This window comes from Neomonachus schauinslandi, chromosome 4 (assembly GCF_002201575.2).
Source record: "Neomonachus schauinslandi chromosome 4, ASM220157v2, whole genome shotgun sequence".
Classification (NCBI taxonomy): Eukaryota; Metazoa; Chordata; class Mammalia; order Carnivora; family Phocidae; genus Neomonachus; species Neomonachus schauinslandi.
Window position 1 is genome coordinate 168,220,710 of NC_058406.1, and position 20,774 is coordinate 168,241,483.

The 20,774-nt window shown below is 36.5% G+C and overlaps 1 protein-coding gene across 1 annotated transcript in view; it reads right to left on the reverse strand.

Moving 5' to 3' along the window:
* The window catches only part of TAF2 (TATA-box binding protein associated factor 2), an 83,915-nt gene that overhangs the window by 61,173 nt on the left and 1,968 nt on the right, over nt 1-20,774 (reverse strand). Inside the window, exons 3-6 of the mRNA XM_044914294.1 lie at nt 13,428-13,588; nt 3,535-3,653; nt 1,928-2,069; nt 450-681 (exon numbers count right to left, since the gene is read on the reverse strand). Of these exons, the coding sequence (XP_044770229.1) occupies nt 450-681; nt 1,928-2,069; nt 3,535-3,653; nt 13,428-13,588 (654 nt within the window). The remainder of the gene's footprint in view (nt 1-449; nt 682-1,927; nt 2,070-3,534; nt 3,654-13,427; nt 13,589-20,774) is intronic.

Below are 20,774 nucleotides of genomic sequence, written 5' to 3' on the forward strand. Positions count from 1 at the left end.
ACTAGAATTCTAAACTCAGCTTCAGCCTTATCTTTCTTCCTCTGTATATGCTGAAGTGAGAACAAATCTTGTTCTTTAATTGTGAAATTGTAATATTTCAGATTCCAGAGATGGGACTATAACATTCATAAACATATGCCAAACAAAAAGAGGACACTAATACAAAGTATTTACATAAATCAACTCATATTCTAATCAAGGTACACTTGAAACTCCTTTGGAACTCCAAGCTCTCTGTTGAAAAAAAATTTTAAACTTTAATATAACATTTTGAAAGGAATTCAAGAATTCAAATCATTAAATATATCAGATAAGGAATCCTTTTCTCTCTAGTGATATTCTGGATAATTGAAAGAAGAGTTAGGAAAAACTCAGTATTTCATTACTATCCTTCCTTTTATCAGGGGTGAAAGGCTGGGAGGAGAAAGGAGCAAGAAGCTATGACTTACCTCATGCATATATGGATCTACAAGTATTTCAAAAGGTCCAATGGCCAAAGAGATATTTGATGCAGCTGTTGGAATGGTAAGCATGTAATGGAAGGTCTTCTTCCTCATATCATGGGTATACACTGTCTCCACCAAATCTCCATTGGAAACAGCCACCATTGCGGCATCTACTGTAAATTCTAATTTCCATGTACATAATTCAGAGTATGAATCAACACACGGGAACCAAAATCTAGGAAAAAATATCAACAGCATAAAAAAAAAAATAGTGAAAGTGTAACCTACGGTTGTTTCCCCCACTTATAAGTTATTCTAACGTTTACAGAATATGTGCGAAAAGAAACTTCAGCTATTTGCCTACTGAAGCTCTTTACTGTGTAACTTGAAAGAACCTGATTAAAGATAGAAACTTTTCGCCAAATATTATTTGGCAATATGAAGAAAATGTATCGTACGATACTGCCAGTTCAAATACTCAAAAAAGAGATAAGCAATTCTTAGCTTTGAATTTTTAACTTAAAAATTATTTTCACTTGCATATTCATAATAGTCAGTTTTTATGCAGTACTCATTTCCAGAAACTAAAAAACCTTATAATAAAGTTAACACAATATTCAGAATCTGATCCATAAGTTAGAGAATTGTTTTGGAGAACGGGATGCACTGTATTAATTCAAATAGTGCTAGTAAAGCCAGACCTAATATTTCTCGAACACTTTCCTTCAAGATCAGGTTTTACTACCTGCCAGGGTCTGTACCTGATACTGTAACACAAAGGAGTATAAGACATCATCCTTGGCTTGAAAGAGTTAATAATCTGAAGAATATTAATAACAATCTGAAGAGACTATGCATACTATAATATTTCAATAACACAGAGTGAGCTATTGAGCTCTGGGAATGAACTACAATTATACACAACAATGAAGGTAAATCTCACTACCATACTGTTAAACTTTTTTGTTCAGATATAAAGAGCATAATGCATAATTTCCATTCATATAAAGTTCAAAAGCAGGTGTAATTAAGCTGTGGTATTTTAGAAATCAGAACAGTGGTTAACCTTGGACAGGAGGACATCAGATGAGCAAGTAGTGAATGGAAATGGGTAGAAGGGGGGATTCTACAATGCTGGTGATGTTCTTTTTCTTGATGTGTGAATTACATAGGTTTGTTCACTTGTGAAAATTCAGTGAACTTTTACTTATAGTTTGTGTAATTTTCTGCATGCTATTTTACTTCAGTATAAAGTTAAAAAATAAAGAATTGAAATGATTTTAGAAGTCTCTTTTCTGAGAAGGAAAGAGAAAAGGAAAGACAGGACTGAGAAGGAATGACTAGTGGAACAAGATTCAGAAGAGGTAAATCTGAGGATCAAGCTCACACTTCTCATTTTACACTAAACACATGTATTGCATATACACAGAAAAAATGCAACTGAAAAATGAAATTAACTGAAATATATAAGAATAATCTACCTTGTGGAATTTTGATACCCACAAGAGAAAACGTGAGCACCTCTCTCTGCCATACTTCCCTCAACACTGGGTACCACAAAATGAAGACCTCCTTTTGGCTGATCCAAAGAAAAATTGATGTGTATCTTTAGGACCTTTAATTCTGCAACAAATAAATATATACATACATTGATATATAAATATATAATTGAGTAACAGTGGTCTATATAATAAGGGCAAAGACTTACACTAAACATAAAATGGGAATCAAAGCTCAATTTTAAATGAAAAACTATACTTCTTACGCTCGTTTAGGCTCTCACCTTCTCTCCACAATAGCCTGCCTCCACTGATGTCCTTACTTCCACTCAATTCTAGTCACTGCTAGCTGTGTTCTCCCAAAATATGGCTCAAGTCATGCCCTATCCTTCTCCCAACATTTCTGACAATGCTATACTGCCTAAAGAAAAAAGTTCAAGGGCGCCTGGGTGGCTCAGTTGGTTAAGCAACTGCCTTCGGCTCAGGTCATGATCCTGGAGTCCCTGGATCGAGTCCCGCATCGGGCTCCCTGCTCAGCGAGGAGCCTGCTTCTCCCTCTGACCCTCCCCCCTCTCATGTACTCTCTCTCATTCTCACTCTCTCAAATAAACAAATAAATCTTTAAAAAAAAAAAAAAGTTCAAAACTAGATTCAATGCAAAACCTGAAAAATAAGGACTTAAAAAGCCTCCCAGATTGTTAACCCTAGTTGACTTTGGAGAGTAGGAAGAAGGGGTGAGTGGGAAAAGCTACCTGAGAATTTATATAATGCATTATTTATTATGTTATCTTTGATTTCTCCATAACAAATACATGTTGCTTTCATAAGATTAAAAGGTTTCTTTTAATTTCCCTCAAAACACTACAACCATATGGACTATCTCCAATTCCTGAACATGGAATGATAGCCTTCTACGCCTGTCCCCTAAATTGGGCAACTCCCCTCAAGAAAAATCCCCCCCAAACACATAAACTCTTAAAAAAAAACGCAAAAGCAAAACAAAAAGTCCTTTACTTCTTTATCGTGGTTATAGGCTGAATAAAGATAGGCAAGTTATATATAGTAATTATAATGGCTGTGACTTTATACAAGAGAAAATGAAGGTTTAGAAATAATAAGACAGTGTGTGCTCAAAAGTGCAGAACACAGAACCCTATGTTCTAGCACTGACTCAACTACTAATTAGTGACCTTCAATAGGTCACTCACTGTCTGGACTTCAGATTACTCTTCTATAAAAGGAAGGAATTCAACCAGGTGATTTTTTCGGATTCTTCCTGCTATGAAATGCTGTAATTCTAAACTGCTTTGACACTGCATGGGTTCTCAACTCTTGACAAATTGTTCCAACCATCCAATTTTTTTTTATAACTTTCACTTTAAAAACAACAGTGAATGGGTTGTTTTGTCACAGCCCTTAATTGCTATTTTCTTATTAACCAGTGATTCTTAAGGAAAAAAAGAGCTTCCAACTTCTGTATATTTCAACTTAATAATTTATAATTATGACATTAATGTTCATGTAAAAGTTTTCAGTCACTGAGTCTAACATGATTTTACTGCGCAGTCAATGTATTTTTGGTATTTTACCATCAATGTGTTTCCATAACTCTGATGGAACCTTAATGCAAAGTTCTCCATTTCCTGCATCAGGATCCACAGCACTAACTGCAGCTGCATAAGCATTGGAAAAATAATTTAGATTTCTCCTGGAAAAAAAAACAAAAAAAGAGCCTGTTTTAATAAGCCAAACATTTCACCAACTATTTTCTTAAATATTTGGTAGCATTTGTTAAGTATTATATCATTTCATGTAATCTACGAGAATATTTTTAGCCAAGTAACTATTACTCTACCTACCCATCATGATGAAACCTATTAAATAATAAATACAATGTCATATATAGTCTACTTGCCAATGTTATGGAATTATTAGGATTATCATACCCTTCATTAATTTTGGAATGCCAAAGCCACCATACCTTCCTGAAAGAAGTGAAAAGAATATATGTAGAATTATTAATAATTAATGAATAATTATTCTTTATCTGGCAAAAATTTCAATGGATTCACAGCTCTACGATCTGACAGAAATTAAGATGTTTAAAACAAGTTAGGATGGGTATCAAGTCCTTAAAATGTAATACTGCTTACCTTCACTCACAAGTGCTTGACAATATAAGCTTAAGGAAGGAGGGAAACTTTTAGCTGCTTCACTGTTTTATCTCCTATATGCCAGGGGGCTACTCAATATTTGTTCAATAGTTACTTAGCCTTATTTCCCATTAGATGAAAACAACACAGAGAAGTCTTATGGAAACATTAAAACATTGTTCCCATCCAATTTCTATTTCACTAAAAACAATATATATGTGTGTAATTCACTAAATATACTCACACACACACACACACACACACACATATATATATATATATAAGTACACACACACACAGATCTCCTTCCATTTACAATGGGGTTATGTCCCAATAAACCCATCATAAATTGAAAATAATTCTAAGTTGAAATGCATTTAATACTCCTAACCTACCAAAATATCATAGCTTAGCCTAGCCTACCATAAATGTATTCAGTACACTTTCAGTAGCCTACCAATGGGCAAAATCATCTAACACAAAGCCTATCTTCTAATAAAGTGTTGAGCATCTCAAGTAATTTATTGAGTACTATACCAAAAGTGAAAACTAGAATGGCTGTATGGATAAGAATGGTTCTAAGTATACGGATTGTTTAGCCTCGTGATCACATGGCTGACTGGGAGCTGCGGCTCACTGCATAGCTCCACATAGGTACCACATATTGCTAACCCAGGAAAGTAATCAAAATTCAAAGTATGGTTTCTACTTATCACCACCTTTGTGCTATCATAAAGTTAAAAAACCACTAAGTCAAACCGTCCTAAGTTGGGGACCATCGTACACATGTTACATTTCCTCACTGAAATCAGTTAAAGGAATACTGACAAAATGGATAAAAGAAAAAAGACAAGGAATGATATAACAAGAAGATGAGATGAAAGACAACCCCATGAGCCATATTCTTGTTGTGCACCTTTAGGTTTATCATTCTGCCACTAGATGAATCCACAAAGTAAAGTTAGTTACATTGCACTAGCTTAAAAAAATTTTAACTAGTTAAAAGACAAAATTCATATACTGTACAGAGTGATTATAAGAAAAATAAAATGGGAAAAGCCATTAAAGAAAACATTAAAGTTATACACTCTGAACCTGACAGAGGCCATCCCTCTCCCATTTCCATCTCTCTGCTAACTAGGAAGGATGTATTAACTATAGCTTTTAACCACTACACAACATGACCTTCTGGAAGCACTTAAACAGACTTCTCAATAATTTTAACTATTTCAGGACACCTGGGTGGCTCAGTTAGTTTAGTGTCTGCCTTTGGCTCAGGTCATGATCCCAGGGTCCTGGGATCAAGTACCGCATCAAGCTCCCTGCTCGGTGGGGAGCCTGCTTCTCCCTCTCCCACTCCCCTGCTTGTGCACTTGCTCGCCCTCTCTGACAAATAAATAAAATCTTAAAAAATAATAATAATAATTTTAACTATTTCTTCCTGTCAGATAAATATGGAAAATGTGTAAAAACTATAGGATCACACTAAAATGAATAAATCTGTGTTTTCACATACCATCTATTTTTTTAAAATATCATACAACAAAAGCAACTCTTTTTCCTTTGGTATATAGTTCTGTAAATTCTTACACCTTTGTAACCACTACCACAATCAGGATATAGAACAGGTCCATCATCCCGAAGAGTACCTTGTGCTATGCCTTGTGTCAAATAAATGGGAGTCATACAGAAAGCAACCTTGTGAGGCTGGCTTGTCTCACTCAGTATGTCTTTGAAATTCACCTCAGGCATTACATGTATCAATAGTTTGTTCCTTTCTACACTAAATAGTATTTCACGGTATAGACTGGACCACAGATTATTTATTGTTCGTTCATTCAGCCACTGAAGAACATGTGGGTTGTTTCCAGCTTTTGGCTATCACAAATAAAACTGCTATAAACAACTGTATATTGTTTTTCATGTGAATTTAATTTTCATTTTTGTAATACAAAATACCCAAGAGTGGGACTGCTGAGTCAGATGGTAAAATATGTTTAGCTTTGTACGAATATGCCAAACTGTTTTCCAGAATGGCTATACCATTCCACATTCCCACCAACAATATATAAAAGTGCCAGCTGCTTCACATTCTTGCCAGCACTTAGTTAACATACCATCTAATTTTAAAGGCTACTTTGTATATCTAGAGATTGTAATTTCTTTTCAATAAAATTTCAAAAACATGAAATATGAAAGATAGTTGAAGAAACCTGTAATTTCCCCCCCCAGTTATCTGTGAAATTCAGAATTCTCAGAAATTCTGAGAAATCAGAGAATATTCAAAGGGTGAGAATGGTAACAAATTTGGAAAGAGTTTTAGATGAGGAAAGGTTTAAAGTATTGAGATTCTGTACACTGGAAAGGGGAAAACAATATTTAATTAGGAGAAAACAATATTTAAATGGATAAGTTTGTGAATATTATAGCAAAACAAACTGTAGTTTGATGTAATAAAGAACTTTCTAGCATTCAGAAATAATGAAAGGGGTGCTTTAAAATATAGTGAGTTCTCCAGAGCTAGAAGCATTCAAGCAGAAGGTGAAATAGTATAGGAAAAATTCTTGTTGAAATTTTGACTAAATCAACTTTAATGTCACTTTAATGTTACTCCAACCACAACTTAATCCCAAGCAATACTACTAAACAATCATTACATAAAAAGCCAAATTTAAACATTACATATTAGACCACTCAGTTTTTTTATGGGAAATTATTCTCACTTAATCTCATTTCCTGAGAAAAGGTAAAGTGGTCCAAATAAAATGGTGAGTCATTATAAGTGGAATCTATTGGAAAGTCAGTTAGGAGGAACAATCTTCTCATGGTTTAGATTTCAGTGTTTCTTTTCATAATATGAATCAAATATGTTTTCATAATAACCTCATTAAAGCCAAAAATCACAAGGCAAGATTATAATAAGTGTTTTCAATTTTCAGAAAAATAGTGACTGCAAAATATTAATACGTCCTTGCCCTTTAACCACCACCATCCCCAACCTCCAGTTCCCAATCCCTATCCCCTCCTCAAGGAAACAAACCGTAGAGAGACAAGTAATGTTGTAGGAGATACTGAAAAACTAGTAAATTAAGGTAACCAAAAGAATTTTCTCCAAGAACCTATTATAAACATTCATATTAAGATAATCGGTTAATTCTTCGTCAATAACATATACTTCTTAAAATTACAGGCGCAGATTTTGCAAAACTTAAGATTCAATCATTTGTAAACTTTTTCTCTATTTTAAAAAAAAATTATGGGAAGTGCAATGCACATCAGAAAAGTATATATACTCTAAATATACAGCTCAAATTTTCACAGAACAAAAACAGCCAGCATGCACAGCAAGAAAAGAACTTTACCAGCCTCTCAGAAGCCCTCCTGTAATAACTAACCAAGCCCCACTTCCCACCACCAACGGTTACCCATTATTCTGACATCTAATGTGATAGATTAACAAGTTAATAGACATTCTCTTGTGTCGAACTTCTTTTATTCAATTAAGTCTGTGACATCCAGACATACTACAGCATATAGCTGGTGGTCATTCATTCTTGTTACTGTTTAGAATTCCAAAGGTGTGAGAACATACCACAATCTACCTTCTACCACTGATGAGTCTTTAGGTAATTTCCAGTTTTGACTATTATAAATACTGCTGTGAACATTTTTGTACACATTTTTTGGTGAACATATGAACACATTTCTATTGGGCATATACCTAGGAGTAAGACCTACACTAATCATAGAGTATGCATATATTCAAACTCAATTTACATTTCTATTAGCAGTGTTTGAAAGTTCTAGTTACTCTACATCCATGTCTTGGTTTCTCTTCTGTCTTTGGTTTTGACAGTTCGTACACAGAAAAAATAAATAAGCCAGCCATCAGGAAAACCCATTTTCCAAAAGAGAAACCAATACCCAAATCAATAAAGATGACTTTTTAGAAATAATCAAACTACATTTGATATGATACTGTGAAATAAGGTTGCTTGGAGAAAACTACCTGAACAGGTTTTTCTATGAAAAAAATCTAGGGGATTTCCCTCAACCTCAAACTTGAATGAACTACTCAAAGTAGCCATTTGTCTAAAATTAACAACACAGGAAACAAATGTTGGTGAGGATGTGGAGAAAGGGGAACCCTCTTACACTGTTGGTGGGAATGCAAACTGGTGCAGCCACTCTGGAAAACAGTACAGAGGTGCCTCAAAAAGTTAAAAACAGAACTACCCTATGACCCAGCAACTGCACTACTAGATTTGAAGGGGTACACACACCCCAATATTTATAGCAGCATGATCAACAATAGCCAAATTAAGGAAAGAGCCCAAGTGTCTATCGACTGATGATGAACGGATAAAGAGATTGCAGTGTATATATACAATGAAAAAGAATAAAATCTTGTCATTTGCAACAACATGGATGGAACTAGAGTGTATTATGCTAAGCAAAATAAGTCAGAGAAAGAAAAATACCGTATGATTTCACTCATATATGGAACTTAGGAAACAAAACAAATGAATATATGGGAAGGGGAAAAAAAGAGAGAGAAAGAGGGAAGCAAACCAAAAGAGATGCTTAACAATAGAGAACAAACTAAGGGTTGATGGAAGGAGGTGTACGGGGGATGGGCTAGATGGGTGATGGGTAGTAAGGAGGGCACTTGTTCCGATGAGCACTGGGTGTTCAATGCAAGTGATGAATCACTAAATTCTACTCTTGAAACAAATATTACACTGTATGTTAACTAACTAGAATTTAAGTAAAAATTTGGAAGAAAAAATCAAAACAAAACAAAACTGAAGTAGCCATCTATGAAAGGCTAATGTATTTCAAGCTATAGAAATACTGAATAACAGATAAGGACAAAATGGCTCTACTGTTATGCATCTATCAATTAATCCAAATAGGAAGGACTATATCTAGTTCCAGGGCTACCACATTTAAGAAAAAACAATGCCAAATCAGAGAATATTCAAAGGGTGAGAATGGTAACAAATTTGGGAAGAGTTTTAGATGAGGAAAGGTTTAAAGTATTGAGATTCTGTACACTGGAAAGGGGAACACAATATTTAATTAGGAGAAAACAATATTTAAATGGGTAAGTTTGTGAATATTATAGCAAAACAAACTGTAGTTTGATGTAATAAAGAACTTTCTAGCATTCAGAAATAATGAAAGGGGTGCTTTAAAATATAGTGAGTTCTCCAGAGCTAGAAGCATTTAAGTAGAAGGTGAAATAGTATAGGAAAAATTCTTGTTGAAATTTTGACTAAATCAACTTTAATGTTACTCCAACCACAAAAACTTAATCCCAAGCAATACTACTAAACAACTGGCAGTGAGGCATCGTGGCTGAGTTAAAATATAAAACTATCTTAAATAAAAAAACTATCTTAATATAAAACTTACTTAACCATAATCAGTAAGGAAATCACCTACTTCTATATATTAATAAAATAACATTTAAAACCTCTAGATAGTAGAAGTCTGTATTAAAATAAAGGACCCACAAAATCTTTTTTTAAAAAGTAGCAAAAAATAAAATTAAAAAACAGCAATTTAAAAAAAATCAACCCCAATTACTCCAAAAATTATTCTAATCACTAAACAGCTATTTCATTTATATCTCAAGACTGGTCATTTCTACTTCCATTCCTTAGCGAAAATGAACACAGGAGACAGGAATTAAACTGATGCCTGGAACTCTGGAACACTGAAGCTTTTCAAGCAAAATAAAAAACATCTTCTCAAAGTGGCAAAGCCTATCTAGGGAAGGAAAAGAAACAAAGGAGAGATGTCAGCCACTGGTAGGCTATCCACAGAAAGAGCTTCTCTGGCAAAGACTATATTTGTTTTATTCTAAGAAAAATATAGCCAAAAAAAAAAAAAAAAAAGAAAAAAAGAACAAAAAAGCCGTAAAAATATATAAGATTCAAACAAAAAATAGACTTAGAGAAAGTGGTGTAATTATTTCACTGGCAGACAATAAGCCAAAAAAAAAAAGAGTGAGAGAGAGAAATCGAGTGAGAATGTGCCTTATCCATGTAACATAACAAACAGGGTTTTTAACTGCTAGTACGGGTAATTTAATAACTCAGCTAACACTTAGTTGGGTAAAATAGGTAGAAGTAGTAATGTCTTTTAGTCTTTTATCTAAATGTTTCCCTTCCTTACATTCTCCCTGCAGTTCAAAGGTACTGAATCTCAACCAAGGTAAGCACACACTTTCCATTAAAAATAGGAGGGCCTGGCATCTTAACTTTAAAACAAAAAAGAAAATGTGATGAAGTAGTATATTACTTCTTTGAATGTCAGGGCATTCTTATATGTATTAAAGATCAAATTTTATCACAGAATTTAATTTTCAATCTCAAAACTGCTATACTTAATTTCTGTTTCAGCTTTAGTGTAACTTTTATTGGTTTATGAAAGAAAGTTACTTTAGAAACAAAGGTAACAGAAGTATCCAGGGACCACAACGCTAAAGACCTTAACTATCTGCTTTCCCGAAGTTCTCTAAAAATAATGTCATCCAGAAGAGATATTTTCCACATCTAACTTCTAAGGAAAGCAGTATTTCTTCTGAATAACTGGTATGCTTCTCTCTTGTGTCTTATCAATCATATAAACAATAGTGTTTCCCTCTTCGGTATGGCAAACAGAAATACCAAACCCAAATCTACAGTTTTCCCATAGTAACTGTGCCATAACTTAATAGTGTGTGCCCACTATCCTATGCTTTTTCACTCTTCATTGTAATTTCATTAGCTACTTTTTAAAACTGTTGTCTAATAAAATTCTAAAATCAATCTCAAATCCCTTTTTAAAGAAATCAGATAATAAAAACCAGCAAAAAATAAGTAATGTCTTGTCTCTTAAAAAGTAATCAAGATTCTAGTGCTTGGCAGAAAAGCAGGGGTAGTGAGCAAGTATTTGCTAAGTGACCATGGCTAACAGAGCTCTGGTTCTGACTGAAAAGATTAAAGTATAGTCTATCTTTCCCAATTTCCTAAACTAACCTTTGAAAGGATTCCCCTTTATAACTTCCTTTTCCTTCTTTATAATGCTATAAGTGATAAAGCATCTTCCCTATTACTAGAGAAAAATTTTAGGGGCTACGATCACCGCAAAACAAACATGGCAAAAATAAGGCTTGCTTCCTCAGCAGCTGTGGAGTCCACTGTTCCTGTCATTGCACTGTCACTGATTATATTCTCTGAGACCTGAGCAGCAACAACAGGTAAAGCAGATGTGTGAACAATTGGCAGATGGAGAGGCTTCTTACCCTGTCATCAAATGCAGAGTTCTAGTGTCAACTGGGTAGCTATTCTGGACTCTAGGAAGGCAATGGCTTCTCTACCTGCTCTTTTACAGGTGCCTTTTCCTTTCATTAGTGGGGTATATTTACTTCTCCAAAGGCAGGTCTTTTTTTTTTTTTTTCTGGGGGAAAGAGGATGCAAATGATTTTGTAATAAGTGTTTTTATATGAGTTCTACAAGCATGGCTGAAAAAGCAATGTAATTTCAACAACTACTCATCTTTGTGAAATGGGAAGTTACAGAAGCAATTCAGAGATTCCCTGAATTCTTCCAACAGCATTTCCTTTCCTCTTCCCTGAGTTGGAAAGATTCTGAACCAATGATAATTGGAACCAAAAATATGTCTAAAGAGAAGCCTCCTTTCTCAACCCTTCTAATCTCTTAAGACACTGGTTCTTAGGCATTAGCCTCAGTCAGAATCACCTGGCACACTAGTTAAAACACAAACTGCAGGACTATATCCCCAGTTTCTGATTCAGGAGACCTAAGCCAATTCATGGTAATCTGCATTTCTTTTTTTCTTTCAAGGATTTTATTTAAATTCTAGTTAGTTAACATATAGTATAGTATTAGTTTCAGGAGTAGAATTTAGTGATTCATCACTTGCATATGACACCCAGTGCTCACTACATCAAGTGCCCTCTTTAATACCCATCACCCACTTACCCCATCCCCCCACCACCTCCCCTCCAGCAACCCTGTTTGTTCCCTATTGTTAAGAGTCTTTGATGGTTTGCCTTCCTCTCTGTTATTATCTTATTTTTTTCTAACGAGTTTCCAGGTGATGCTAATGCTGCTTGTCTGGAAATCACACTTTAAGAATTGTAGCCTTAAGGCAATGTTATACATCAAGAGGAGTTAAAATACCATCTTGACTAAAAAAGAGTTATAATGAAATTTTGACACCCTACCCCAAAACAGAGAATCATGATACAATCCAATGCTATTTAAACTTTGAAAAAACAAGCGCCCTCAAATGTAGTTGGCAATACTTAACACAAATGTTACTGGGCACAATGAAGTAAAGTACTAAGTGCCTTAAAAACAGTAAGTAATCCTATTTGCCTAAGGAAATAATTCAAAGGAAAATAAACTGATCTGTGCCAAAATATTCACTCAACATTACTTATGATCTCAAAAGCTGGAAATTATACAAATGCCAAACAACTGGAAAACGACATGCAAACTATAGAATACTGAGTAAATGGAATATTACCTGACCATAAAAATAACAAAGTGAAGCGTATCATATGTGGAAAAGTGGAGACAAAGTACTTAAATGAAAAAAGTAAAACACAAAACTGATCACAACATGTTTAACTGATAAAAACAGAAGTAACCTCAGTAGATGCAGTATTTATTTAAAGTGAAGGAAAGAGGTATTTAAAACACAATATGAGATACTCTAAAACAGTCTAAAGTAAAGTAGTCTCTGGTCTAAGGATTACAGCAACCACCTAATCTACTAAGACTACATTTAATATTTACGAAGTATTTTTTAAAAAACATTAAAAGTAGGAAATTGGTTAAAATTTATTTAGAATTCTCAGATAATACTTCTTTAAAGCTAGTTTGAAGAAAGGAAACTGAGTAACTTACTATGTTGGGCAGAGCCAGTAAAATTTCTTGAACCAAATGTGCAGAGTGGTAAAAGAGAAATTATAATTAGGAAAAAATTGGGATTCAGAGGGGCGCCTGGGTGGCTCAGTCGTTAAGCGTCTGCCTTCAGCTCAGGTCATGATCCCAGGGTCCTGGGATCGAGCCCCGCATCAGGATCCCCGCTCTGCGGGAAGCCTGCTTCTCCCTCTCCCACTCCCCCTGCTTGTGTTCCCTCTCTCACTGTTTCTCTGTCAAATAAATAAATAAAATCTTTGGGGAAAAAAAAAATTGGGATTCAGAGTCTAATAATAATCTAAGAAAAATCTGTTGAAAAAATTAATCCAATAATATGGGGAAAATATAGCTGTTAAGAAATATCAACTTTCAAAGTACAAAACTTACTGTTTTGATTCATTGTGACAGACTTCCAAGGTTGGGTCATTATAAATAAAAGCAGCTTCTAAATCATTTATCCTTACTCGGTATATTCTACACTGTTTGCTGTTCAACTTGATTCTATTCAAGTTTGCAACTGTAGGAAATATAGTCAGTTCCACGAATCCCTGCAAAAAATAATGAATAATATAAATAATATAAGAATAACTTCATTATAATTAAAATTGATAGGTTTTAGAATATATTTCTTTTTATTTCTACTACTTACACTTACTTGTACTTTTATTTCTACTATTTATACTACACTTCAGAGACAGAATCTCAAATAGCTACATACATACAAAAGCTCTCCAAGTATCTTCATTTCAAACATTAGTGTTCTAAAGAATAAACAGGTGTGAATTATAAATACTTTATCTTCTTGGTGATTCATGTTCACTATCACACTATCAGTGAAAATTAGACCTTCTTCTAGAAGAAAAGTAAAAGAACTCACTACTCTCAAATTCAAGAATTTCCAGACAGACTGGAACTCAAACAGGGAAGAAAGAAAAAAAAAAAAAATGACAGAGCAGAAAGAGAATCAAAACCAGGTTGGTGAGTGAAAGAATATGGCCCTCCAAAATAGGAATCAAATGAGAAAGATGGGCCATTGGAACATGGCATCTATGTCCAGTGACTTTACTATCGTGGGTAAAAAAACTGATGTACTCAAAACGTGAAATATGGGAGGGCATGAAACAGTAGCATTTCAGGGGCTGCAGAGTGAACAGGAAAATTTCAGAAGCTGCAACAGGAACAGCTAAGATGAAATGAGGCAGCAACATAGAGGGCTAAAATATAACAATTATAATGGCTACTATTTAGTGAGCACTACTATATGCCAGCTATTACACTAGATACTTCCTATATTCTCCCTAATCCCAATAACAACTGATAAAAATACTACTTTATACTTTTCACAGATAAGTTAACAAAGTTAAGAAAACCATATAATTAGTAAGTGGAGTACTGACATTCAAACCCACATCTAAATGATTCCAATGGAGTCCTACTATGCTGTTTCTCGTACAAGGTTTTAAATAATACACAAGAAATTTTTTATAACATTCAGCACAACTGCTCAAAAGTCTAGAGATTCTGCAGCCCCGTTCCCTCTAATTCCCAATATGAAGAGAGCCATACATCCTTAAATTACACTATTTTCACAGATCTATGTGGTAGCAAATGAGAACAGAAAGAGCAGAAGCCAAAATACTGTAGATGAAAGCTGTGTTTAAAGGTGTAAGGTGTAAACTATTAGCAATTGGTGGGGAAAAGACCAAAATTCTCTTAATTAGCCTACCAGCAATCCAATGACCAATCTATATAAACAAGCTTGGATCAGCTCAAAGACAGCAAGCAGAATCAAGACAACAGCAAAAGTGAACTATAATAGAAAAGATTATGGAAAGTGCTTTAAGTCAATAGTTAGCTACATGGCTGGGACATAAGAACAGGATTTGGCTTTCTAGACTAAGGTTAAAAATGAGAGAACAGTGAATGGAATGTATTTCATGAAGACAGAGAAAGCCCAGTCTCCTTGTATCATCAGGTCTCTGACACCACCTAGAGCCCTAACCTGTATTTGCCTGCAACATTCGGATCCATTAACTTCCACAAGCCTCCAATCCCTGTCATCTTTGACCACTGGCATTATTGCAAGCCCCCCTGGTCACCTAAGCTCTCACTTAGTCTCTTCTCCTTCTTGCTCCCTGTTCCCCCACACTTCACAGCTGACCATCTTCCTATCCTGTTCTAAATAATCTCTCTTGTGCCATTCAACTTTTTCAAAAACTCCTTCTATACCTTCTAGCTTTAGATAAAATGTCCCTTGAAATCCCTTTGACAAGAAGTTACTTATTCTTTCATTCACTATAAATTATGGGTGGGGAAAACAGGAGACCTCCTAGTTTCAAATGCTACTCTAGGCCACTCGTAGGATTTTATACAGCATATGCTGTAAGAGCAAGGGCAGTATAATGTCATCGTTAAATGTATGTTTTCTGGAGGTAAACTGCCTGCATTCAAATCCAAGCTCTACCACTTACTGAGTTAGTTACTCTAGCTGTCTTTTCCTCATCTGTAAAACAGGAATAATGACACTACCTACCTTCTGGTGGTCTGACAACTGAGCAATTTAATACATTGCTCAGTTAAAGCACTTAAAATCATAGTGGACATCTAATAAATGCCTAAGACATGTTTTTATTATTCTTTTCTACTTCTTTTCCCACATGTTTATGCCATACAGGTCCACCACCCTCTATTCCTCTTCATTCCTATCTCCCAAATTCCTCAACATTCATCGTAGGCTCCTACTCTCCATTTCTAATCTCTGTCATCACTCTAAGTGATGTGAATGTAGATCTATCTGACCCATGCAGTAACACTGCTTCAAAGTTCCTTGACCTTAATTCCTACAATCCTCACTTCTATTACAGGACAGCAATCAAGACCACACTCCAAAAGATGCATCATCACTGCTCATAATTACTCCCATGCTGACACTTTAAACTTGAGTGCCCATGATGCTTATCCTTCTGCCTCTCTTGTTATTTCTCCCCCAGTCTTCCTGGTCAACCACATGAAGTCCTCCTATTCCTTGACCTCCTTCAGTTTCTTATACAATCCTTCTTCACCATTTACTCAAGGTCCTTAATTTCAACCACTCTTCTGCCAACTACCAATTCTCTTGCCCTCCTGCTGCATGTAGCTATCTTTCCCTACTGTTTAAGAGTGATTCTTCCACTGGTCTACTGGAGGCCATACTTTATAGTAGCCTCAAAAATTCCACTCTATTAACTACCCTCTCCTATAATTACAATGCCTCCTCCCTACAGGATTTTTTCCTGTGCCTACAAACATGTACAAGTCTCACATATCGTTCCTTAAAATCTTGAGATCTATGTCACATTCAAATGAACTAATTTTTGCCCTCTTCCTGGAGGTATCATATCTAGATTCTGAAATGATAATTCCTGGAGTCCCAAAACCTTACCAGTCTACTAGTCATACTGGAAGTCTTTGGAGGTCAAGTACTAAAAGGGGTAACAGGCCAAGGCTATTTCAGAGTAGGACTCATGCTTATTTCCCCAGTCCCAAAACACATAGTATGTATTTCAGTAATTGACAAATCCCCATACTTGTTCTCTAACCAGCGCAGTGAGGAATATTATAGAAGGGCTAAGATAGTAAATCAAAGCAAGTAAACATCCCTTGGGGAACTGCAGAGATTCACACCATCAAATATTTGAAAGATGTCTACCACATCTTCATTTAACTCAATTATTTGGCCAATACAAAAGTCGAGTAGGTTTTTTTTTTTTTTTTTTTTTTTTAAAGATTTTATTTATTTATTTATTCATGAGAGACAGAGAGAGAGGCAGAGGGAGAAGCAGGCTCCCAAAGAGCAGGGAGCCCGATGCGGGACTCGATCCCAGGACGCCGGGATCACGACCTGAGCCGAAGGCAGACGCTTAACCATCTGAGCCACCCAGGCGCCCTCGAGTAGGTTTTAGAGCATGATGGTGAATTATCACAAACCTGCCAATCACAACCACAGTTTCAGATGTAGTATTTTTATTGCAGCAAATCATCATAGCTCTTGGTAACTAGTATTGAAACTAATTATCAAGCAAACGCTTTTCCCCAGTTCTTAACAGGAAAAAAAAAAAAAATTATCAGACACGTTTCCTTCAAACAGCAGAACCCCTTCACTGTCACCTAATAACTAAAAGCTATACCAATTCTCCTGCTCAATCAAAACATAGTCCAAAAGTCTCTTGATTCCAAGATAGCCCATAAAGAATTACACTAGTATATTATATTGACAGCATTATGCTAACTGGACCTGGTGAGAAGGGAAGAGCAAGTTCTCCAAATGCTTTAATAAAAAACATATGGATGGCAGAGGATGCAGGTTAAATTGCATCAAAGTTCAGGGGCCTATCACATTAAAAAAGCTTCTAAGGTTCCAGTATTCGGAGGCATATGAAAATACTCCTTTCAAATGAAAGATAAGTTGCTTCATTTTGTACTTCCCACCAAAGTGGGGCGGGGAAGGAGGAAGGGACACAAAACTTGGTGGGCTTCTTTGAATTCTGGAGGCAATATACACATCTGGGCATACTGCTTACTAGGCAACCTATTAAGTTATCAGCTTTGAGAGGGGTCCAGACCAAGAAAAAGTTCTGCAACAGGTTCAGGCTGTGGTTCAAGCTGCCCTGACACTTGGGCCTTCTGACTCAGCAGATCCAATGGCATTGGAAATGTCCATGGCAGACAGAGGTGCTCTACAGACTCTGGCTTTTCCCAGTAGAATGACAGTGCAAATTCCTGAGGTTTGAGAGGAAGGCCACAAACTCTTCTATCACCAACTATATTCCATTTGCAAAGCAACTACGGGTTTGCTACTAGACCCTTCAGTGGAAACTCAATACATGACCATGGGACTCCCAAAGACTGTTACCTGAAATAACCATGATGTTATGGATATAAAGCTCTGAAAAATAAAACTGGGCACGTGCAGCAGTTCTCCACTTTTAAATGGAGACAACACATCTGAGCCAGGCCCAAGCAGGTTCATAAAGTACAGGCAACAGCATGAGCAGGTGCTCAGAATCCAGTAAGACGTCCTCGCACTGCTTCTCTACCTCTCCCTCAATCTGTACCTGTGGTCTCATGGAGAGTTCCCTATGCTCAGCTAACAGAACAAAGCACAAGCCCGAATTAGAAGTAAGCACACAGGATGCTATCACCAGCTAGAAGTGGATAAGAACTGCCATTAGAATGCCACTGAAGTGTGGCCCTGGAAGAGAGTGGAAGAAAGTCCTACAGCTGGCAGAATGTTGGGAAATACATCTGGCTATACACTCTTTGTAGAAGTAGAGATGTCCTCAAGTATACAACTACACTGATCCATGGGCAACTGCTAATGGGTTGGTTAGGACCTTGGTAAGAACAAACTTAAAAGACTGAAAACAGGAAAATGGTAGAAGTGTATGGATGGATTTCTCAGAACAGGTACAATGTGAAAATATCCATGTCGTTATCACATAAATGAACATCAGAGGGCATCCACAGCAGAAAGGACCCCCCAAAACCAACTGGCAAGATGAAGTAGACATTGCAGACTCTTTCCCTAGTCACCCTACCCAATGAACAAAGTAGTCATAGTGGCAGAATAGAGGCTATGCAGGATCATACTAAGCATCCAATATGGTACTAGAAGGACCAGTCAGTCACTTGGTAGAAGAATGAGCACGAGACAGCTCACATCAAGAACATATCTGTCCTTACAAGAGCAGACATATTCTAGCTTTTCCCTCCCAAACCACAACATATTTATAGAAAACCTTATATATCATTGTAGTATCTCATACATGCCTCTAACTAAGTGTACAGCGAAGTGTAGTGATGGGCTCTTACACACAAAATTTACTGGTTTTATCTTGTGCCCAACATCCAAAAGCGCTGGCATGATCAACTGCTGAAGGCTCAGTTACTGCATCAATTGAGAGACCTCTAAGAGGATGCTATTTTAACTAGTGGACAATATATAGGGTCATCTTTCCATAGCCAAAACAGATCTGCAAACCAAAAGGTAAAAGTTGGAGTGACTGTTCTATTACGTCAAAAAACACACTGAAGGAATTTTTGCTGTCTTTTTAACCTTGGTATGTTTGGCCAGTAGAAAAATGCATCCACCAGGGCACACAGTCATGGTTCCATTACACTGGAAGCTGAGACTGTCCCTTGACCACTTTGGGTTGCTCATGCCACTAAACCATCAGGCAGAGAAAAGGTCACTATACTGACTGGAATGGCTAATCCCAATTATCAAACAGAAACTCAGGTTCTGCTATACAGTACGGACAATTATATCCACAGTCCAGGGGGATTCACAGGATGCCTCTTAGGGTTCACTTGACCAATAGTCCTAATCAATGGAAAAGTGCAACAACACGATAAAGGACAAGAAAGGATGCAGATCCTACAGGAATGAAAGTCTAGCTCAGACCCAACAGAAACGTCAGCAGAAGAAAAAGGAAAAATGAAATGGGCGGAAGAAGAAGGAAGCTGTGTTTATCAACTCTGGCCTTGACACCAGCTAAAGAAAGCAGGGGCTGTAGCAATTAAGTTTCACATTCTCTTACCCACTTTTCTTGCCACTATTTTGGATGAAAGATAGTGGTGGTAGCTAATACTTTAGGTGGGAGTAGAGCTGAGCTGCCATATCCTCACATGAGCTCATGAGGTGAGGGACTGGCAAGCTTCCTAAAGGGTCAGGCAATAAATAGGCTTTGTGGGCCTCACAGCCTCTGTCACAGGTACCTCAACTCTGCCAGCGTAGCTCCAAAACACTTTAGACAATATATAAATAAGTGGGTGTGGCTGTACTGCAATAAAACTTGTTACAAAAACAGGTAGTCAGCCTTGCCAACCTCTGCAACAGAGGATAAGACTTCATTCAGTTCCCTGTGTAGCTTCTCATCTCAACAAAAAACAAGAAAGAATGGTTTGGGGGCAAATGGGTAGACTATTCTAGATATTCTCCTTTTGCCCCTCCTAATCCACTCTCCATTCTATACCCCAGGAGTTATATTAACTGGCCACTAGACCTGTAGCTTCCGGCTGGGCTGGTCAAATGGGAAGCATGAGGAGAAAACTGGAAGAACAGAAGGAAAAGTGGGCGCGTTATATCTATCCTTCCAGGTTCCTTGCTGCCCAGCTGAGGGAGGCAGTAGCTTCATTCTTCCACCAAAGGCCACACCTTCTATAAGGTGACTCTTTCCCACAGCTACTATAGTCTATTATACCCTAGTAACCACTTCCTTTATTCTTTCAGGTTTAGAAATGTTAACTGTTCCTTGTTGCCAACCTAGCGTGCCCCACCATCTCTTGGTTTCTCTTAATCCTGTTTGTTCTAAATAGTCCTTTTATAACTTTCCCTCAATTAACCTGTATGAATATGCAGCTTATTTCCTTCTAGGACCCTAATCCATTCACCATCCAACCAATTTTTCCAGTGGGAAACCCCCAAATCATTCACAACTCCTTCCTAACATTCTTAGTAAGAGTCATCTCAATTCCTTCCCATCTATTATTTCGGCAGGTGCAGAGGAGGTGGAGAGCGGGAACAACAGACAGAAAGGAGCTGCAGGTGACTCTTAGGTCATCCTTGATTAAAAAATGGCTCCATCACTTTCTAACTTTATGCCCTGAAGAAAGTTGGTCTCCAGTCTTTCAGCTGCTTTAATTTTAAAAATTAGGATTAAAATAGCGTCTACTTCATGGGGTTTTTGTGATTAA